Here is a 24,333-nt window from a genome sequence, read left to right as displayed (position 1 = left end):
CACGGTAAACTGTAAGTGGTATTATTGCAAAGTGGAAACGTTTAGGAACCACAGCAACTCAGCCACATAACGTTACTGAGCAGGGGGGGGGGGGGCAAAGCTTTGCTGACTCAATAACTACAGAGTTCCAGCTTAGGCATTAATATCAGCTCCAAAACTGTGCGCCGGGAGCTTCATGGCATTTTGGACAATTCTATGCTTCCAGCTTTGTGGAAACAGTTTGGGGAAGGCCCTTTTCTGTTCCAGCATGACTGTGCCCCACCAAGCAGGGTCCATAAAGGTATGGTTGGATGAGTTTGGTGCGGAAGAAGTTGACTGGACCGCACAGAGCCCTGACCTCAACCCCACTGAACACCTTTGGGATGAACTGGAACGGAGAGCCTGCCTCTCGTCCAACATCAGTGTCTGACCTCACAAATGCTCTTCTGGATGAATGATGGACAAACACGCTCCACAATCTTGTAGAAAGCCTTCCCAGAAGAGTGGAAGCTGTTGTAGCTGCTAAGGGGGGACCAACTTCATATTAATGCCTAAGAATTTGGAATGGGATGTCATAAAAGCTCCTGTAGGTGTAATGTGTCGGTGGCCCAATACTTTTGTCAATATAGTGAATGAAGAGGCAGGAGGGGAGGGCACGCCCCACCTCCAAAAGCACATTACAGGAGCAATGTAAAGATGTGGGCTAGAATCTTCTAACTGAAGATCTTTTACAAGATTATCGCTACAAAAAAACAACTCAACACTTTTAATATCGAACCGTCACCACTTTGTAGATTCTGTGAGGAGGAAGAGGAAGACCAGATGCATTTATTTTTTTATTGTCCATACGTTGCAAGACTGTGGACTGAGATTCAAAACTGGCTTAAGACACTTTATATTGATTTTGCATTTACTCCCTTTGGTCTTTTGTTTGGGCTTTTGGATGAGGACAATACACAGTTGATGAATACAATTATTCTTCTGGCAAAAATACTTATTTTTAAAGCTCAATCAAGGGGAAATCTGAATTTAAGGTGTGTAAAAAGTAGATTAAAAACACAATTTATGTTGGAAAGGATGATTGCCACAAAGAATCAAAGGATGGCTCAACACACCATGAAATGGGAAACAATCAGCTCTAGCGAAGAGTGGGATAAAAAGGAATAATAAATGCTTTTGATGATATTGGAATGTCAACCTATTTTTTGTTTTGTTTATGAAATGCTGAAGTGACCAACTGACTGTATTTTATTTTTATTTATTTTTTTTCCTGTTTTTTTTGTTGTTGTTGTCTGAGATAAGAATGTCTCTTTTTGTTATTGTAATGTCCATGTTTTGTGTCTGTAGCCTGTGCAATAAAAAAAAAAAAAAAAAAATGTGGGCTAAAAATACTAAACACACACACCACCCAGTCTAATGTATTGTTTGGTCCAAATCACTGATAAAATAATTATTTTTAACAAAATTATTATTATAGTATGTTTTTTTTATCATTGTTATCACACTGGCACACATGGGTCATTTTTGACCCATGTGTGCAAAGATGTATTACTACAAAAACAGTTTGAAAGGTTGATTGAAAATAATGATGTGTGGTGATCAAAAACAAGATGTTTAATGAATACTTGGAATATCAAATAATTAAATAAATGGATTTCCAAAAATATAGCTAAGAAACACTCACCCATGCATGAAATAACATAAGTCAATACGGGTCATTTTTTACCCATGTTGTCCCTTAGAAGGGGTATGCATAGTTTGTGTATCAAAGGGTTAAAAATGTTTTTCCCTCTTTGAGCCCTTACAGTTTTATGCTGATGGATCAGACTCTGTAAACGCTGATGTCTCTTGACTCTCTTTGTCTTTTTCAAGTGATTGATTTGAATATGAATTGTCTTAAATACTGAATATTTGTAATTATCCATTGAGAGGCTTTAAAAAGTCTCTGGACATACATCTTACGGTATACACACTCAGTGTGTTAAAACATTCAATGAAGCTCTGTCTGACCTCTACTCTGTGTCATGCTATAATTATAATATGAGGTGTTTTGTTGTAAAATGTTCTATTTAATACTTAATAAGAGTACTGCATTTTATTATATTATGTTATGCTCCTTTCTTTAAACTTGTTACTGTAGGCTTAGCAAAAAAGAAGGTGATTTTTAACAAATGTGTGGCCATTTGAATACATTTGAAGTCCCCTAATTCCCTTTGAACCGTCTTCATCAGCAGATAGATCTGCTGATGAAGACTGGTGGATGCAGCTGAAAGCTCTGGAAAAACAAGTGGACTGTGATTTAAGATTGTTTCATCATGCTACTTCTTTCAAGGTCAGGAAAATTGGGGTACTGAGTATAGAATAAGCACTGTCAAGCAAAAAATGTCCAAACTAATTTAAAAAAAAGAAACTGTATCCCTTTGTTTGTAATGCAAAGCTCCAGTAAACATGACATCAGATCGGAGAGCCTCAAGTCCTTTTCTTTTATACCATACATCTCAATCTGTTGGTGTTATTTATTTGCATCTCATGTTTTGAATGTTGTTTTCTTGAGGCTTGAAATGTCAGTGCCTCTCTATCTGTGTTAGCCTTTTGATAAAAGAGGACTGTGGGTGTTTCCCTGTCTCACACCTGAAGCATGCTGGGATACGCTGTAACCCACCATTACAAGAAATAGAAAGTGATGATTATTTGGCATGGCAGACATATTAGTATGGAATAGTGTCTGCTTTACATTTAAATTACATTTGAATGAAATGTCGACAACATATGCAGCTATTTCCCAGAATGACACCTCACCTGCGTTAGTGAATCTCATCGAGGAGATATGAGTGTGGGGCTTTTAGCAAACTCTTTATTACCACCACAGGATCATGAGAGAGGGGACACAGTAGAAGTGTTGGTTGCTTTCTGCCAGAGCTGGAACCGCTCTCAGATAGCTGCAGCACTCTCTCTCAGAGCGCTTTGATTACCTGCCAGGCTCCTGGGCTATCCCTGCCATCTCCTGGCCCTCGGAGTCAGGCAGGGTCGGCACTCAGCGGCTCTTTCAGAGGAGCCGACAGTCCTGGGGGGGGTGGGGGCATGTAGGGCAAGAGCTCTCTGTCAGCGGGGGAGAGGAAGTGGGGTGAGCACTGGGGAGAGGGAGCGCTGCTGTTTGAGAGAGAGAGAGACAGGTGGTAATGTGTGTGTGTGTGTGTGTGTGTGTGTGTGTGTGTGTGTGTGTGTGTGTGTGTGTGTGTGTCAGTTTGAGTTTCCTTTGTCTGACCTATATCCTGACTGACAGGCAGTGATGGCTTGATTAACAACCATCAAACACACGGTACTCACACATCTGGTGCCTGACTCAGAGAGGCTTCAGTGAACTAGACCTGCGTAGATGAAACGTGTCAGAGTCCCTACTTAGGATCCTATGAATTTGCTTTTTTTATTTTGATGTTAAAGGGCTTCTTTAGAATATTTATTTGTATAAGATTAAGTGAAAGTTTGGACTTTTAAAGTAGCAAAAATAAACTGTAAAGGATAAAGCACTACATCTACAGAAGATTCTGTGCACTAAGCTTTGATTGGAAAAATCACTCAAGTGTTTGAATCTTCAGTTTCCCCTTCGGAGACCATCTGTCCCAACTGTGCAGGGAAAACTGGCTGACACACCAGCAGTATAGACAAAATGCCACTCTTGACTTATCAAGAAGATCTAAGTATGAAAGAATAATGGACTCAAGAAACGTTTGATGTCTGAGATGTTTTAGCATTTTATAAAAAGCGTTGTCGCCACTTTCTGTACGACAGAGTAAAAATGGTTTTCAAAAGCTTTCTCTTGATAGCTTTTCGAAGATTCACAAACATCAATATAAGTTAGCCTTAAAGGGGCCCTACTATGCAAATGTTCAGGTTCATATTCGTAGTTTGTGCCTCTGCTGGGACATGTCTCCATGCTTTAATGTTCAAAAAGCTCTTTATTTTTCTCATACTGCCTGCTTTTCACCCTCTGTCTGAAACCAGAGCCCAGTCTGCTCTGATTGGTTAGCTGGCCGGCTCTGTTGTCAACCGCTTAGAGATGTCCCGCCCCTTAGCCTATCACATACAATGTTTTAAACTGTTAGCCAATAGAAACGCAAGTGTTACATATTGATGTCATTATGTTACAGTATGTAAAAAAATTACAACGGGCACATAAGAGGCTTTGAAAATGTCAAATTTAATAACGACAGCATTCAAATACTCAAAACAAAAATCCCAAAATTCAGCATGAGAAATATGTTCATCTTTTACTGAGTTTGAAGTGTCATTTTTCTTGATAAGCAGACAAATAATCAGATTATATTAAATAAATCAGTATGTAAACAATTATAACAGAGATTCATATGCCATTGTAACTTTGACACACATTGTAATATAATGTCTAACAGAAAGCAGAGGCATTCACCATCACATGCCTTTACTGCAGTAATGATCTGCTTCTAATAAGAATTTTCAAACTTATTATAACTTATTTGTGTTCACTAAAAACACAGCAGAGGAATCATTCCGTACTGAAACACAATTTATTTTATCTTCTTCACGTGTTGCAGTGAGATATAACTGACAGGAATGATTGTACTAGGAGGAGCTTACTTTAAAAATATATTTTTACAGCCACCCACACAAGGACTAAAGTGTATGCTAGGCACTACTGTAGGTATGCACGTTGTTAATGTTATGGGATGTGACAACTAGAAAAAGCCACTAAAAGAAAATCAGGCCCCTTACACAGAAACACTTGTGCTGCACTGTTAGTGTCTGATTTCACTGACAGCGACTGCCTGAGATACAGGGGAATATATTTATTTATTAATGGTTTAGATATCAGTTAACATTAGACCACACACTAGATTTGTATGTAGTGTTTAGGTATGAATTGGAGTTGGCTTTTGTACCCAGTCTGAGAAAAAGAAAGAAAGAATTTAAGAATTTAAGAATAAAAATACATAAAGAACGAAAAAGAAAGAAAGAACGTGAAAAGGTCAGAATGCAAGTTAATAACAAATGAATGCAGAGTGATCACTGTTTTAAATGTAACTGTTAAGTACAGGAACACCAGAGTTGGGTGTAACTCATAATAATAATATTACTTTTGTCGGTAACGGAGTAGTGTAACGCGCTACTTTTATAATTCAGTAATCACACTACAGTTACTAACATTGCCCCGACACGCGTTACTTCGTTACTTACTAAAAATCAGTCATAATCACACAGACAGACGAGAGGGATTTCCGCCGCAGGTTTATATGTACGTAACGTAATCTGCGCTTCCACATCTCCACGTGCAGTGCTGCATAAACATGGCTGAGTCAGCGATAACTTTCGAGGGGTGGAGGTATGCCCATTATTTTGAGTTCGTCCGAAGAATATACAGGAATGTGACGGTGAGGTGCAAACTGTGTCCAGGCCAGAAGCTGTTATCCACTGCTGTAAACACCACGTCAAACCTCAACAAACACCCGCAAAGAACACATGCTAAGGTGAAGCTAACGCACACGCTATTTGTTGTTTGTTTATATCACGTAGTCTGTTCTTCTTCTTTGTCTGTTGCCTGTTTTGAATGACGAATACACACTACCGCCGCCTGCTGGTAAGGAGAGTTATTGCCACTCACGCATGCGCAGTTCGTACGTGCTCGGCGAGTAAAGTAACGAGTAAAGTAACGAGCTACTTTATGTAGAGAGTAACGAAGTAGTGTAATATATTACTTTAAAAAAAAGTAGTAGTAACGACCCCATCTCTGAGGAACACGTAGTATAAGATTGTGTTATATACTCTCTAGTGGCCAATAAGAGAGAAATCATATGATTTTAGATGTAAGGATAACATAATCCCTCAATCCGAAGAACAGCCCTNTCTTGCTTAATGCAATAGTAATTGGGGGTGCAAGTGGAGTCTCACAGAGGCAAAACTGTGGCGCGCTTAGGTGCGCCGCAGTCTGCGTGATCTGCCTGTATGGAGGGGCGGGCCGGCCCTGCGAGTAAAGTAACGAGTAAAGTAACGAGTTACTTTATCTAGAGAGTAACGAAGTAGTGTAATATATTACTTTTTAAAAAAGTAATATGTAATATATTACATTTTTTTAGTAACGACCCCATCTCTGAGGAACACGTAGTATAAGATTGTGTTATATACTCTCTAGTGGCCAATAAGAGAGAAATCATATGATTTTAGATGTAAGGATAACATAATCCCTCAATCCGAAGAACAGCCCTTGTATGCAAACGCCCTGACCTCCATATTTTACCGCCATTGATTAACCCAAAGAGTCATTCGAATGGGAAGGTGTTTTAACTCTGGAGACGCTGATTGGGACGGAAGAAGATAAGGACCACAAGTGACATTTATTTTAATTTTAATATAATTCTGAGACAAGAGTCAGAATTCTGAGATTTTCAGAAAAAATATATAATTATCTTTTTCTCAGAATTCTGGCTTATTCCTCAGAACAAAAAAAAGTGTTCACTCAGGTCAGATCTTTAAAAAAATGTCCCATGTGGCCCTAATCCTCTTCCGTACATTGGAGACACAAAAGAGAGATCTCTAAAGAAAGAGTCGGGGTGGATGGGAGAAAATGTTTGAAAGCACACAACGTGGCAAACACAAATGTTTCTGTTGATGTAGCTGACGCATGTGTGTGAACAGCTGCTTACATTAACGTATAAATAATAAATATGTTTAATAAATGTGTTTGTAAAGTTGCAAAAAGAGGGAAAAGAGCACTTAAAGGGTTCTGGGCAACATGCTAATTAGATGTCAGAGGTTAAGAGTATAGAAGGCAAAATCATCGAACAGTAGTAGCATTTGTCAACAAATTTAACATTTGCAAATGAACTGTGGAGGGAGATTAGAAAAATAAACAAACAAATAAAACATACACAGTAGAAGAAACCATGCAGAACCCACAGCATCTGGCACAGTATTATACAAACTGTGAGCGACTGTAGAAAAACAAGTGATACATCTTCTGTGATGCAAACGGTTTTGTTTTGCTTTAATTACATCTTCAAGTAATATGAGTCCAAACAGATGATCGTAAGCATTTGTTGTCCAAGATTAAAACAACTTTTTCAGCAAGTCTACAGTAACAGTAAACTAGGCTAACTGAATAAATAGTCGGCTTTACATGATGACAAATAGAAATAACCAATCAGAGTACAGATTTAAATCTAAATATCTGCTACAAAATCAGGCTTTAGACATAATCTTGTGAAGTTTGGGAAAATATTGAACCTCCATCAACATCTCAACAATGAAACAGAACTTAATCTGACCACGTAATCTTCATCAAACACTTATTGCTGTCAATATTACCAAACTTGATAATTGTATAATCTGATTAGTACTTTTAGTTAGTTTATTCAGTCAGAATGATTCAACAGTTTTAGACATTTGCATACATAAAAAGAAACTTTGGTTTCGCTTTGTTTGTTCTTCAGCTTTTATTAAAAGTGTTGGGTTGTTTGAGAACATTGGAGTTACTTATGATGTAGGTTTAGCTACCGGCCCTTTGTTTTTTTGCAATTCATCCTTTCCGTATCCTTTCATCTTCCTCTACTGTGTGCTTTCTAATGAAGTGAAAATGTCCATAAAGTTGTTTTGTAACTAAATTCATTTCTTGTCCTGAGACTTTCTCTCCAGAACACAATGACAAGTTCAGTAAAACATTACCATAACAAGCCTCGATATAAATAATTGTTCAAGGCATTCAAATAGGTTCCAAAGCGCATGGGCATAGAACAAAAACACAACAGATCTCAAAAACACTGTATAAAAATACTTACAAACCTTCAACCTTGTCCCATTTGGAACTCTCAAGGTGGATAACAACACAGGGACTGAAACCAAGCAAAACGAAAAATGCAAATCATTGACACTGAAATATGAAATCCAATGAAAGGAGAATAATAACGGTCCCGAACAGACCGGAGGGATTCCAATTTCCAGTGTCATTACCCAGTAATGGTCCAGGCATTAATGAGATGTGGGGAGTATAATGTCAAGTTCAGGACAAAATGTTCCCTTTTTAATGCTTTTGGACACAACTCAGCGGCGTCTGATGGACTCTTATTGAGGCGTCAATGACAGAGGCACGCTGCAATATACATCCTGCAAATGATCCGCACTGTCCTTGGCTGTCGATCGAAGCTGTAGCGTTTACAGTAAGGCTGAGTTCTGCACAAGTTTCATTATCTGTATGGAATTCACTTTGGCCTACAAACAATTTGCCCAAACTGCTGCTGCAAGAAATATGAGATTCAGGGTTAAAAAAAAAATTGTCATTATGCGAGTTTGAATGGATTTACATTTTGAGTCGTACAAAATTCTGTGTAATTAACTGGCAGTGAATAATAATTTCTAAGATACATTTTGAATACTTGGTCTGTTACTACTCACATGACTACAGTCTTTCAACTAATACTTTAAATAATCTGCTGTCAAGAAAAAGTATCTTTGAGTCAGGGATATTTTTATTGGATTTACGAATCTTATAGCTGCACCAATGTATTTTAGGCCACTAAAAGGGAAAAGCAATGGCAAAACAAGCTGACATTTTATAACTTTCAGCATACACAAGCAACATTTGAATACCACTGGTGTCTTCTTTCTGGCCACCTATGTTTTTATATCTATATTATTCTGGTTTAGTCGATACCAACTCCTTAGGGAAACATCTGATTCTCTTGCTTGTTCAATTTGCAGGTGAACAAATGTGTTTTAGTTTGCTGAAAACGTTTGCCTTGTGCTACTGAAAACAGGTTTGATGCGTGATAAGACTGCATGGCAGGAAATCTATGGGCTCTAAACCCAAAGATCTTTGCTTTAAATCAATGGAGATACAGATCCCTCTCTTTTGGTTCATCACTGTAAGGAACTCCCTTAACATTAACCTTAGTCCTTTTATTCATTGTTGATATAAAATATATTGATTTAAATTAAACAAACAATCTGAAATGTCCTGTAGAGATCGATGGCTTGGCTGGAAATAGACATTTTGTTCCACAGCTGAATTAAGGTTATTAATTGTCTGTCCTAGGGTCTCACATCATTATTTGTGGGGACTATCAGAGGCAGGGGAGACTTACAAAAGAGGCCAACTAGATACAAAAAATCAGGGTTTGATTTGTAAATAATGGTATTCATGTCAATAGTCTGGGAATAATATGGCTCGAAATACTTAAGGTCATATTGGAATATTGTCCAAGTTTTGCTTACAAATGTGGTCTATAGTCTCAAGAAATATAAGAAAAACACCCTTTAAATGTTCAAACTTTTTAGGTTTCTTTACAAAAACTACAATAATTGTACCTTTGTGAGATGATCGTCTTTTACAGCCAGCCCACATAATATAGTAGATACAGTAGCATCCAACTTCTGGTATCTGAAGCAGGTCCCTGATTTTCTTTTAGTCCCATCCACCCGACCACAAGTTTGCATTACATGACGTGGATAAAAGGGTAATAAAGAGGATTCAGTATGTTGTTGCCTATGTTGTAAAATACAGTAAATAAACACGTTGGAGATAGGAAGATGCTACGTTACTACTACTGTGCAACTATAAAGTCTGTGAGTAGAAACAACTCAATGCTGCAGATTCAAAAGTCCTCATACAGACTTTATGTTAGAACAGTCTCCAAATGGATTCTCCCTGCTTCCACTCACTTATCATTCATACATTCGGATAGTCAAACTTGAGCAGATTGTGGGAGAGAGAGCAGAAACCCCCCTCCCCCCCCCGTGCTCCTGCAGTCCAGCCCCTCATTAGAGTCACTCCACTAGAAGAGTTTAATTAGGATCACAAGTTTGAGGAAAGCCTGGATCTGACATTGATGTGGTCTGTCTCAGGAAGGCTCCCGATAGGGTCCTTCTTGGGTAGCCCCGAGTCCCCCAGACCTGTTACCGCACCCCCTACTGCCAGCCCTGCACCGGCCCCAAAACCCTGCGTAGACCCAGGCAGGGATACTGCAGGGAAAGCCCCCACAGACATCTGGTGGGGCAGCACCACCCTATGTGGTATAGCGCTACGTAGCCCTGTGTGACCCGATGTTATCTGAGGTGGGCCAATAGAAGTGGAGGAGACTCTTGTGGACTGGGGGGGGCTTGGGGCACCTTGTTGCGCCCCCTCGTGAGGCAGTGAGGGCTGAGAGGCTGACAGTGCCCTGGCGTCTTGGTTTAAAACGCCCATTTGCAGGGAATGAGTACTCTCGTGTGAGCTGGGCCGGTGTGCGGGGCTGGCCATGTGCTGCTGGGTCAGAGAGAGCTGGGAGCCTGAGGGGGGGCCGGCCATGCTGGAGCCGAACTGGAAAGATCGTCTTCCGAGTGCCAGCGGGCTCTGGACCGAGGGGCTGGCCAGGGCGGAGGCGAAGGCACCTGCAGGGAGGAACTGAGACTGCAGGGGAGAGGCTGAAACTGGGCTGGGCACACTCTCCAGCACCTGGAATCTCCTCACCATCCTGGGCGACTGCAGGGTCCCCCCTCCCATCGAGTTACCTTGCACAGGGGCACAAAAGTTCATGGCTACGGCCTGCTGCAGAGTGGCGATCGCTGAATTCTGAGGACGCGAGGAGGAGCTCGGAGAATCAAAGATACTGCCGTGGAGAGGAGGCGTCATGGACATGGCCCGCGGCCGTGGAACATCAACCTGCTGAACCATCTCCCGGTCATATTTAACTATCTCCTGGATCATCTCGTTCTCGCGGTTGTTGAAGACCCCTGAGTTCAGGTCATGCTGTACTTTGTGCATCAGGATTGAATTCTTCTTGCCTGCAATGACAAGGACACAGCATGTAGGTTTATTTTATTGTTTGTTAAGAGAAAAACAGCTTTAGTTGTACAAGGTCACATAGCATTATTCTACCTTCTCTTAGTCTCAGCGTCTATTTGACACAGAAAAAACATCATCACCATTTACCTTTACCCTTAATTCTATTCCCGGTGACGGTGGATAAAGGAGCCTAAATATAGAACTATCCACCGTTTCCTCCGAACACGAAATCCATCACTGACAAACACAAACAGCAAAGATAGAGAGAGAAATAAAGAGCATCCTCTTTAAACTGACTCACTATATCCCCATCACAGGGCTAATGTTTGTGCCTGCTTGGGTTTCTGCAGACTCACTTAGCTGAGAGTGAGAGAGCATTTCTGTTGCCAACACATCTTTTCATTTGTGCCTCTATGGATATACTTCCTGTAGGTGATTACAGGTTTTCTTGTATTGTGCTCATGTTGTTAGAAATGACTGGTGCTGGCTCTAATTGTGGTGAAGATAAAAACATGCTTTAGACACATTGTACTTGCATAACTGGTATGATCTCGACACTTCTGCATAAACATTCATACACTTATGCAGGCGCTCTTCTTCTAAATCAAATCAAGTTTTATTTATATAGCACATTTAAAAGCAATTTTGGTCGAGCCAAAGTGCTGTACATGTAATAAAAACACATTACTACAATCACAATAAAAGACAATAATTTACAATTGAAATATAAAAAGAAAAAGAAGTGCTGTTATGCGTTGAGTTTTAGGTTTTAGAGATTATGCGAATTTGGCAAGAAGTCAGCATATGACTAAATACATGAGAACTGGATTGGACTACACACGTTTTATGCTATTTGTATTGGGCTTTCTATGGCACCAATGGGGTAGAACCTCTGAGTTTAACCAGGCAACTATCAGAGGAGCGCTAAAAGTTGTAATACCTCAAGCAGACGGCCAATGGCGATTATGACGCTAAAGGCCAATCGCAGCGCTTAACAAGCACTGCAGGGGGAAGACGCTTGGGATCAAAGACCAGATATCAGCTGCTTGTCGGCCTTTTGAGCTGAACCTAGATGATCCACCATCTGCTGTAACTTGGAGTTGAAGAGAGGCTGTTCCAAGATTCTCTGATGCAGCAGGTGGTTTAGGGAGCTGGCTTTGAAGCAAGGCTGTTAGTCATTACAACAGCCTGAGTGATACACATTTAACAAAGAGGTCAAAAAGGTTGGTGATGAACTTGTTTCTCTCGAGCACAGCCATCCGCAGGGCCAGAAGGAGGAAGATGGGAGTAGGCAGATCCAGACTGCCATGACTCCCTTGCATGAGTTCCATCTGTGGCCGAAAAAACTCACACGGTTGGCCATCGAGGTTTTGTGATGAGGTCCACTATAACGACAGGAAGGAGGCAGAAGAATCCTCTTTTGCTGTGCTGCAGCCTGGAAAAGCCCCGGTCTAACTTTGAGAGAGTTTTTCGTCAAGGATTAATTCTGGATATTCCTCGTAGATAATTGGGGCTTGTTCTTGGTTCACATAGTTGAGATGCAGCAACACTTTACCAAACCATGAAGGGCAATCAGAGGCCAAAGACAACATATAAGAACAATAACTCTCTGCTGGCACTTCAAGGGTGTGTTGACAAGGAGACAGGACATGCTGTTAGGTAGACACACATGTGGCGCCAATGCAGAGTTTCATTAAGCTATCGGCCTTTCAGAAGTCAGAGCCAATGAGCAGGTGTTAGGCTTTAGCTCATGTAAACTCACATATCAGTTGCATTGCCTATTCATTATCAAGTAACACCTCCATCCCGCTTTAAATCACAGCAATACTGCTTATTCTGCTGATCTTGTGTGACACTGTTTACAATGCGATACATTAAGTGTATGAAGACAATGCACAAGGGATTAGCCGCTCTCTATGTAGGAATGGATCCCAGGTCAGAGTTTTTGTTAAAATGTATAAATGGCTGCTATTGGAGCAAGCCTGGTTCCATCAGAATAGTGAATAATGATGCTCCTTCAGGTTGAACTGATCCTAAATAAGCCATCCTGGTCACAGATGCTCAATGAAAAATCTTAACTGTGACTTATTCCACACTTAAGACCTTATGGAGATGCATCAACAATCTTTTCTTACTATGAAAGGAACAAAGCATCTGAAATGTATTAGAAAGTCTGTATTTAAATGTCATATTTTTATCTTCTGACAGCCCTCTGTGTGTTTGATACAGAGGCTTTATAACTTACACTATTGACAAAGCCAAACGAAAGTACACATTATCAGTGATTAATATTCATCAAGTGCACAAGGAGCCCAGTGGGAATACTTGGCCGGTGGTTACTGTATGTCCTGGAGCACACACGTCAGTCTCCCCCCTAAAATATGTGAGCAGGCTGACTGGAGGCTGCTCATGTGTGGAATCTGGCTGCTATGGCAACAGCTGGCAGGTGGCTGACCAGGGCTTTTGTAAATATGTGAAGTGTGGTCATGTGACAGGGGGGGCGGGGGGTTTGACATCAACAGCATTACTGACATTGGGGGGTGTTAAGGGAGGGGAAAGTTGTTCGAATTGTGAAGAAAAAATAACAAGTTTGCGTCAACTTAAAAGAATAAAGATAAAGAAAATAATTGGGGGCTGATAATTGTCGCCACCATGCGTCTTTGCATCCGCCATATCGGTGCGCTATAGTAAACCAATGCTATGTGTGCTGTATATTGTATTAAATGTAGATTTTTATTACTAAATGGACCGTAACTTTGTAGATTATTAAAGGGTCCCTATTATGCTAATTTGTAAGTTCATATTTGTATTTTGTGCCTCTACTGTAATGTTGCTGTGCTTTATTGTTCAAACATTTATTTATTTTTCGCATACTGCCTGTGCCTCAGCACCTCTTTTCACCCTCTGTCTGAAACCAGAGCCCAGAGCCTTTGCAGACCATTCACATAAACAAAACCTATAAAACACACTACAGGAAATGGAAAATCCCAACAAATCTAAATAGGGCCCCATTAACAGATGTTTTAATATACTTGGTTTGTTTCAAATGTGACAGTTCATTATGTGACAAAACATTACTCTTCTGAACAGCCACGACATTCTCTGGGACATGCAGACTCCGATAATATCTGAAACAAACCAAATTTCATTTAAAAAAATGCAGATTTAACTGAGCCGATATTGTAGAGAAGTTTGCATCTCTCAATGTGAATCTTGACCGCGGATTCGAAGACAAATCAGTCTTTGTGCACCTTTAAGTGCGTATGTGATTCAGTGTTCAGACAGAGTCTCTGCTGAGTGATCACTTATAACAAATCAGTCCATTCATCTAGAAATATTACAGAGGTTCAAACCATAATCTTGCTCAGTGGTTTCTGCCATGATAGTCATAAGTGTCCCTCACGGTATGTTAAATAACAGTTGGCAAAATGGCAGATATCCACAGGAAGTCTTCCATTTTCATGACCGATTTATGCCCACGAAACCGCATAATAACTTCAAAGCCATGAATACATTTTCACCATCGACTCCTCTCTGAGGATCATTCACACAGCGGATCACAGCTGTCAGGAAGTGCAGTGTTCAAGTTAATGAATTAATACATTTCCATTATGCCTCATTTCATCTTATGAATGACTCATATGCCTATATAGACACCTTACCTGTGGCTTTTATCAGTGAGGCGTAATGCTCATTATCCGTGACTAAATCTCCCAAGAAACCTTTTATACATTTGGTCTGAATGGAAAAATGAAATTGATTTTTTTTGTGATCGAGATCTGAGAAAAATAATGTCAAAGTGTGCATCTTCTGCCCGGATGGACCCGAAAAAAATTAATTAAACCATATGTCATTTTGGGGACAGTAGTAAATTGTGAAGAAACAATGAGTTAAAAAAAATCAGATAAAGTTAACTTTATTTGTGGTGTTACAAATCAAGTTGGCCTTCTTACCTATCCTGTCCAATCTGTCAATGGCAACCGTCTCAAAGGCCCTCCTCATCATGGGATACTCCTCCAGCACCTCGTTGAAGTTGTCCACAGAGAGCGAGTACAGGCGGCAGTAGGTGTCCGCTCGCACGCTGGCCGTCCGTCTGCCTCGGGTCAGCAGACAGATCTCTGGAGAGGTGAAAGAGAGAGCAGACAGGAGATGATCAGATCAAAAAAAAAGTGACAGTTTTCAGAGTCTCAGTGCCAGAGAAAAGAACATAGATGATATAAATCAGGACATATGTTGAGCCGTCTGAAACTGACATCCCAGAACTCTAGGCTTTGAGCTAATGTGTGATCAGAAGTGGTACAGGTGCTCAGAGGTTGTCAGAGATGGCAAAAGTACACACATCCTTTACTCAAGTAGAAGTACAGATACTCGTATTTAAAAATACTCGGGTAAAAGTAGAAGTACTGAATGAACTTCTTTACTCAAGTAAAAGTAAAGAAGTATGGGCTTTGAAATGTACTTAAGTAAAAAGTACCCATAACTACCAACTGTTTTAAAGAGTACCTGATCTCCCTTTATATCAATAGAACAATAATGTCAGCTAATGAATGTTTCCACGCTGAACAACGGCAACATGACAAAGTTCTCATTGGTCCCTCTCCTTTAGAGAAGACCAGGAAATGATGGATACACGGATCGTGTTCAAATCAATAGGCACGCAATGANTCTTGGATGGCTTTGGTGCGGTATCGACAGCTTGCATTGACGTTTTGGTTGTTGGGGTCAGGTGCCTTTCAGAAAACGATTTAAAATTAAACTTACAAGTTAGCACAGAATAAGGCCAGCCACATGCTGGCTTCTGCAGGCTGCTCCTACAGGAACCCGGAGTGACTAAGGCTGGAGACACTGAAATGGGATGCAGGTATGTTAGGACAGAGGGGTCCTTTATTCTCTGGCTTAATTTTGTAGAAGAATATTACAGCGCTGACACACTTACCACAGTATATTGTCACAAAAGTTCATTTAGGCACGCTACTCTACACATAACTATCAAACCAGGACATTGCCAATAGGCAAAAAAGGTTTCATTGTTACCCAAATCAGAATCAAATATTCAGGGACAGAAAACAGTACTTACAGGAGCAATGGGGTCAGCTTGGAATTCTGTTACCGGGTCCATATCATTCAAGACAACTCAAACATACATTTTCAAACATTTGCTAAAAAATAATCTGAGAGACTTACAAAAATTAAATTTGGCACTGGTACTTGGGTGGAGCTCAATTAGTAATTAGTAATTAGGTATTTACTATGTAATTATATTGGTTTTTGGTAAAATTGTTGGGTTTAGGTTTTGACTTTGATTGATTGGGGCTTTTAAAATGTGATGACTTTTTTTTACTGTTTGTATGCAATGACTATATCACTTCTGATCATGTACTAATGCCATGAATTTATGAGTGTGCTGCGCTGCAGTTTGCTATTCATGGTATGAGCTCTGTGTGGGTCAGACCCACCAGGAGACATAGCAAATTGGCGATATGCTTGTTCTGCAATCAATCATCATCAATCAATCCGTTTATTATAAAAAATATAACAAATGTTACATTGTCTCATGGACTTCACAGTTTGTACAGAATATCAGTGATGACAATTACTTTATGGACCAACAAATCTTTTTTTTACAGCGATCAATACTGTGCCTCAACGTGGCTCTGTTGTTGGAGTAACTTTAAAGTGTTACGTAAGGTCTGTCTCGCTTCCCAAGTGTATATGTGTGTGTGTTAAGCAGTGTGCGTCATCCCTCCGGGGGATAAACTGTCATGTGGATAAGTGGTAGGTTTCAATAGCCGCGTTCACACCGGAGTACTTCTCCCACTTTAGATCCCGATATAGTTCCGAAATGTTCGCGTTCACACGAAAAAGAGCCGGAACTAAAATTAGTTCATGAGAACCTTTTTACCTCCTTTTCCGTCCTGCTAGAGAGCAGGGACTTCTCATGCGGCTCTCTTGTGAGAAGAGAGAGCTATATTTTCTGATTGGCTGCTGGCGGATTGCAAACCACGCCCCGTAAAACTCAAAAAGAAAGTGTTATGAAGCCACCATTTTATTAGCATTATTAGCATTAGCATTAGCCAGCGCAGAAACGCAGAGAGACTAATTTATGGCAACACAAAATAAAAACATGGGAGCGGTGGAGCATGAAGGGGTGTGGGTCGGCGTTCTGGCGATTTACTCGGAAGGCTTCAGTAGAAGCTGCTGGGAGTCCCAGCAGCTTCTACTGAAGCCAGTCCCCAACAACCGGGGACTTCCGGCCGGGGATTTTGGGCGGCAGTATACGCCGTGAAGCTGTTTGCGGCCTGCCAGTAAACCCAAAGAAGAAGAAGAAGAAGTGACGTCAGCGGCTTCATCTGCCTAATCCACCCCCAGGGATTTATTCCGGTGTGAACGCGATCTGTACTTAGTTCATCAGAACTAAAGAGTTCTGATGAACTAAATTCTCATGAACCTTTGTGGGAAAAGTACTGCGGTGTGAATGCGCCTAATAAGGGGTCAAAGGACAACCATGTATGTTCAGCACCGCACCGAAAGATACAAAACACAGCTCAAATCTTCTATACAGAGTTCAAATGTTAAGGTTTGATATGCGTGATCAAACAGTCATGCAATACCAATTATTGTCAGTGGAAATAAAAGACAAAATAAATGGATTGCCCCCTGTCAAGCAAAGCCGTCGTTGTTTACAGCCCACCTGTGGTTTGGCACTATTAATCAGCACAGTAATCATTCCTTTACCTTCCTGCTTTGAAGTTATAGCTGTCAGTTTATACTTTTTTAACCTCAACTGAAGAAAAACATCTACGAAGAAAATATGACAAAATAAAACGTTGCTGTTTAAATCAGTCAGATAAACTTTTCCCATACAGATTCAGTTTAGATGACTGTCAACATGCTTTACCTAGGAGTGGGCAATATGAAATAAATTCAAACATCTTTTAAAACCAATTTAAAGACTTGTACTACACATTTTTTTTACTTTAATTTGGCACATATCTGTATCTCGTTAAGTCCCTGGATGGCCAATATAAGCAGATATAAAATAAATCTTTTATAGAGAGGCAAATCATTCCTGCCTCTGAGTACAGCCAATCAGGATTAATGTGGACACACCCTGTATGACCGTGACCTTGCTTGTAACAGTCGATGGCACGCACATACTATAGGGTGGCTCTCTGCACAGGAAATTACATTGTGTCACACCGTAAGGTGACATATGGGTTAGAGGAGAAAATGAAGGCTTGACCCTGGTGCCTTTGGTGTCACGTTAAATCACATTATCCTTTCTACAGGACACACTGGCTGTCATGGTAGGGCAGCATTACTTTTGTTTCCATACAGTAGGATTATCCTGCATAATATAAAGCAGTGGGAGAGAAAACTTGCTTTTATGTAAGAGTTGCAGCATTGGTGAAAGAGAGTGATATACATCCTTATTTTCAGGGAAACATAATTTCTTTTTAATTAAACAACTATAAATCCATTCCATCTCCTTTAATCCCTCTCTTTCCGTTTTAAGTTCACATTCCTCACACTCTTTCCATTTCCCTATCTCTTTTAAACACTTTTGCCTAATAATTGCCAAGTATCTTACTGTTCTCCATTGTGATTTATATATGTATTACAAAATGAAGACACAATGCCTCTTACATGACAAAATGAAAATCCTAGTGTATCACTTACTTTAATGAACCACATCATTAAATTACATCTGCAAAACAATTAACGGCATCCTCTTCCTTCTTACGTAAACCAATTTTAATCTCATCTCATTCAGTCTTAATTAATTGCCTTTGTCCATGGTTTATTTAGCTCGAAAAGCCATGGCAGCGCAAAATGAACCCTTACTTGGTTTCATCTTCAACCATGTTTACACATTTTGAACACATCTTGAAGGTTGAGAGATTATACAGAAAAACAGAACTTTATTTTTAAATAAAAAGGTAAGGACATGAGAGGGGATTTCCCAAATGTGTGTCTCCCTAACTCACCAAGTAGAACAAAAAAAAGACTTAAATTTCCCTAAACTTCACAAATTCCTTCCCATTTGCCGTGTGTCAGTAACAATTAAAGATACAGCCACCGTCCAGAGAATACAGTTTATTTAATCGAGCCTGGGGGTAAACTAGGATGCTTCCAATAAATGTTTCCTGCCCCAGGATTCAGTGTGAGGCAGTCTCTATTAAACTGAAATGACAACTCTCTCTCTCTATATATAACCCACTATTTTAAAAGTGGTTGCTGAAGGAGTCTTATTGACTTTCAGATTTTCTCAGCATTAGTTTTAGATTAGAGACCATGTCACTCAAAGTCAGTTAAATGGGAGTGGGTGTCAAAAGCCCTCATGTTGCAAAAAATAAATAAAATCTACTCTTACTACTTTTAAGCTTTTAAGCTAATACATGTGGAGTATGACACAGTTGTAGTGAAGCTGAATTAAATACAACAAATTATGTTTGGCTGGAAATTGAATAAAAAGAAAATATATATTGTGGGAATCCATAATGCATGCTGTGTTAGCACATGGCCATGATCTAAAAGGGAACATGGGAGAGAGAGATGAAGGGTCTGATCTCCTGAACCGTTAATTATGATGCTCTGAGTCACACTGAATAACCCACAAACAAACTCTAATAAAAATAACCTAATCTATAAACCAATTCTCAAATTGATAGCAATATACTCACTTCTACTATGAATATTTACCCTCAAAGTTGGCACATTTCGGAACTTCAAACATTCGCTATATTACACTTATTTCGTTTAAAAATAAATACATGTTAGACACACATAACATCCAACTGTCTTTATAATACAGTGTCCATTTTGTAAAATCTGATTTTGTGGTTGGGGAATGAAGTTAAGACTATACTTAGATCCTCTTGCTTTACTTGTGTAACACTACCATTGCATTACATTTCTGAAATCCAATCTGTTCCTCTCCGCCTGTGGACTAAGTTAAGGGGCAGCACAGACGTTCTTTTATGGGACATAAAGCCCCGAGTTGGTGGCTACTATCTTGAAGCATGGCTGTCACTGTAAGCTGCCACAGAGGGAAGGGAGAAATTGAATTGGCCTTCCCATTAATGTGCCATGTCACTGAGCATCAGGGCTCAGGATGTGACAAGTCCTGTCTGTGTGTGTGTGTGTGTGTGTGTGTGTGTGTGTGTGTGTGTGTGTGTGTGTGTGTGTGTGTGTGTGTGTGTGTGTGATCAAAGATCTTCTCACTCTGAAACTACCTCATTGACTATGGAGAGAGTGGCCACCAAGAATAGAATCTTAACTCAAGGTGCACTAACTATTTCTGGAGCTTCCAACCATATCTGACAATGAGATGTGGTTGAAAACTCAAGAAAAAGCAAGGTGGTGAACCATGAATGTAATTAGATATTTGATAAGTGTCCAAGATCCAGGTAGCCCAAGCCAGGCATTAGGGGTCATCCAGGTTATAAAGTGATCAGTTCGTAAGGTCACTGTTTTACTGTATGTGTCACTGCCCAGTGTTCATCACCCGAGGCCCCGGGGGTCACATCTCACTCCTCTCACTATAACTCGAACATGCCGCTCTATGGCTCCTGAAGGGGAGGAAGTGATGGGGAGGAGGAGCAGGAGATCAGTTACATAATAGCTAATGCCCTCTGTCCGTGTCCAGTGCCGGTGGCAGATGGTGTATTGCCCAATAGTCAAGGGTGAATGGGAGCAGGGGAGGAGGGGATGTAGGAGGATTGGTGTGGAGAAACACCGGATGAAGGCAGCAGCAGTCACCTCAACGTGAAGGAGGGGAGGGACAAGAGAAAACTGAGCTGCTGTCCCCACCTCACTTTAGTAATACTGTTTGTAGAGAAACACGTCTACAACTTCATGTCAGTCAATGTGACCTCTCCTTAACTCCAGCCAGGTCATGTTTAAAAAAATAATAATTTAAAGAACGAAGATGCCAAACCATGGTATTTGTAACCATGTATAGAGTTTAGAGAGGCTTGGTCATTTTAAAAAGAAACAGAAATTATGATGTGATTTGTTTTAAAAAAATAAAAAAACATATAGCTAAAGTAATAATCAAATAATTAAATAATCTGAATGCAGTGGATACAGCATTACATAGTTCCTGTTATATTGAGCAAAAAGTGATGATTACAAATTAAACAATTAGCCATAAGTAATGGACCAATTCATTTAGAATTCTTGCTAAAAGAAAGGGATCAAGGGAAGATTATTAGTTAAAAGTAATAAATAAACAAATTAATTAGCTAAAAGGAAGTAAATTAAAGCCAGTGATAATTAGAAAAGAATTCGCTTAAAATAAGGAATTAAAAGTAAAATAGTGAAACGTCATGATTAAACGAATGAAATATATATCTTAAATAGTGAGCAAAAAGTATCAGATGCATCTGAAAAAGATAGCCATAAGCAATAGATAATCAAATTGAACAAAGAGCTAAAAGAGAAAATGTGAAAGGATTTCCTAAAAGTAATGGATAAACAGATACAATAATTAGCTTCATCTCACAAAAGTAAATAACTATTTGTTTAATGGATAATGGACAAACAAATGTATATAATTACCTTAAGGGAATGGATAAGCAGGTCAAATAATTTGCAATAAGTAATGGATTAACAACTGAAACACTAAATGGTTGAAGGGGCGGGTCTCTTTCAGTCCTATAAATTAAACACTGTAGTCGTTCTCATTAACATCCCCCTCTTATCTCCAGCTCTGTGTGTCTCTATTTATGTTTCTATTTCTAGAGCTGCTATACACGCCATTGACCAAACACCATAATCCATTCTGATAAGGCAGAAACACACCAGCATGCTTTGTCTAACTCAGTAAATAATCCACACCTCTCATACAGGACAGGACGCTTAGTGCTGGAGATATTATGACACTGCCTCAACGCCGAGCATGACGCCAACTGTTTACTTTGTGTTATGTGAATACAAATCGCTATGATTTACATTATCTTAAACAAAGAATCTATCTTGTTGGAGAGGCTAGTTTCAGCCCATAACTCTGTCTCCAGTCTGTCATCTGATGGCGCTGCTTATTGCAGAGCAGCATGGTTCACATCATTGGGTAATGATGAACAAACAGTCATGCGGGACGGCAGAGGGATGTTATGTTGGATGAGTTTTCCTAGTGTAGCCTAGCAGGGTGAAGCCACTCTGATCATTATTTCTCTGCTGTGCATCATGGAAGAAGAGCAGAATGAGACTGATGGCTGCAGACGTCACACCGCTGACAGAGTACAGATACACATAACTGACTTAAAACAGAGACTGCACTGAGGCTCAGCAGCTTATTTACCCTTTAACTCTATTTGCAGTCGAGGTCAATCAGAGTTATAGCATTAATGTCAAGTCCATTTAGAAACCAATTACAGTATCATTTTAAAACTTTTTAAAGTTCATCCAACCAAGTTACGGACCACATTTGGTGAAGACTGCATGGCATTTGTAGGACTAATGTTTTTGTCTAGCCTGGACAAAAAAAGAAGAAGAAAACAAGAAGTATTCTTTTAGGACTTATTGTCATGAGTTGTAAAGCAAACATATTTTATGAATATCCGCCCAGAAGTCCTTTTGAATCAATATGTTTGCCAGACACTAATCACTTCTTGTCTTGATGTAAAACCTTGATATAACTCTCATGTAACTGTTGAAAACATATTAAAACATTCAGAAAAGGAAAGCTTGAAGACAAGAAAAAAAAAAAGATAATGAAGAAGGAATCACAATGGAGATATCAAAATGGAAAACAGGATCAAAAGAGGAACATGAAATTAGACTTTTATAAGTTGCACAGGGAAACAAAACACGGTTAAACTTGTCAAGATCAGAAGGCAATTACATAACGAAAGTCTTTGAGAGTGGATCTTCAGAAGTGGGTTTGAAAGATGTTTTTTTGGGCAGGGTACGCTGAGGCCACTGAATTAAAAAGCACTATCATTGTCTGAGTGTGTCAGGTTTAAAAACCACACAGCATGTCAAGGGAGACAAGGATTGCAGTAACAAGGTAAGTTTCTAAAAGCATTATAAAATATATTTAAAGTGCACCTTAAATTGTTCCTGGTCTGTTTGGATAATCCAAAATCCACACAGTTTTTAGAGGTCGAAATAAAAACTAGTTATTAGCACAGGAAAGTATACAGATTTTCCAGATTAAGGGGGAGCTGTTTATGAAAAAGACATGTTTCTGTTGAGTTTTGTAATGCAATTTATTGCAACTGTAATCGCCATAAACACAATGTTTTTTGAGTAGACCAAACCTTTGTCTTTGAAAAACATCACTGAGGTGAAACTGAGGTCAGACAGACAGCGGTGACATGTTATGTGTTTCAACCGTATAGAGTTGCTCTTCAATGATTTATGGTTTACCCCAGATCCATTGATAATGTATCCATTCCTCGCTGCAGTAGCAACGCTCATTAATCTGACACATACAGTAGCTTCATAACTTCTTAAACACCACCACCCCTCCTACAGGACTGCTGTTCCACTATAAACTCCACATCATCAAGGATGCTCAATGTAATCATGACCTAGAAAGTAAAGAAAGATGATTACCTCTTCAACGTGATCGAGCTTAAGTAAAATGATAAAGCTACACATTGAGGGTGAAACAGCATATGACTCAATAAGAGAGACGTAAACCTGATCACCCTTCATTCTAAACATTGGCCAGAGACTTCAACTGAACAACAAAGCTCCTCCAATCACTCTGAGGTTTGTGAGTGTTTATGAGTGAGAGCAGAAGACACCTCAACATCATGCAGGATCTGAGGAAGCTAACAAGAAGCAGAGGACCACTGACACCATGGCCTTATGCAGCAGGAGCGTGCCCCCCCCCTCGCTGGCCTGAAGACCCCCAAAGCTTTGATCCACCATCTTGTAGAGATACATGTCAGACAGGCTGAAGAAAACGAGCTGCTGCTGAATATCAAACTGGTAGAACAGATGCTGTTCCTATCAAAGTGTGTTGGGATCAAATGAGCAAACCCTCTCTGTTTATATCAAATGTGATAAACTTAATCACATCCTTGTACAGGACACACACTGTATTTTAAATCTCCTCTTTATGGCTTCTTGCCATGATCTGGATTAGAGGACCACCTGGGTAATAGTGATGGGAATAAAAATGTTTTTAAGGGGGCGGGGTTAATAGGTTTATCTGCGAAATAATCACCAGGATAATAATTGACTGTATTGCCAGAAATCTACTTTTACTCACAGAAAAATGTACAACTTGCTACATCTCTCAGCCAGCCAAACTACTACTCAAGCAGCATGCGTTACAGTATGCCATCATCTATGGAACATTTGCATTCAGGAAAGCAAGTTCCTGTAAAGGCGAGTGGATTTATGGCAGGCAGTGAACCAACGATAAAAAGAACGGCTCTCACCAAATACGACTCGGTTCCCTTCGTTCGTACCAAAGAGCCGTTCAAAAGAATCGGATCGTTCGCGAACGTAACATCCCTAGCAGCTAGTTTGAATGACTTTGTATACTGCAGGGTAGCTTGTGAATTTACTCCAGGTGGAACTAAAGTCTGATTTAAGAGTTCATTATA

General features: G+C 39.8%; 1 protein-coding gene across 1 annotated transcript in view; it reads right to left on the bottom strand.

The window, feature by feature from the left end:
* Positions 1-9,796: 9,796 nt before the first annotated feature.
* Positions 9,797-24,333, bottom strand: part of hcn2b (hyperpolarization activated cyclic nucleotide-gated potassium channel 2b) — a 44,990-nt gene continuing 30,453 nt past the window's right edge. Inside the window, exons 5-7 of the mRNA XM_010777161.1 lie at positions 15,423-15,495; positions 14,719-14,883; positions 9,797-10,764 (exon numbers count right to left, since the gene is read on the bottom strand). Coding sequence (XP_010775463.1) covers positions 9,797-10,764; positions 14,719-14,883; positions 15,423-15,495 — 1,206 coding nt within the window. The remainder of the gene's footprint in view (positions 10,765-14,718; positions 14,884-15,422; positions 15,496-24,333) is intronic.

This window comes from Notothenia coriiceps, unplaced genomic scaffold (genome assembly GCF_000735185.1).
Source record: "Notothenia coriiceps isolate Sejong01 unplaced genomic scaffold, NC01 NC01_scaffold00017853, whole genome shotgun sequence".
Classification (NCBI taxonomy): Eukaryota; Metazoa; Chordata; class Actinopteri; order Perciformes; family Nototheniidae; genus Notothenia; species Notothenia coriiceps.
The sequence above is the reverse complement of the archived record's forward strand: the minus strand, read 5'-3'. Positions and strand labels throughout refer to the sequence as shown.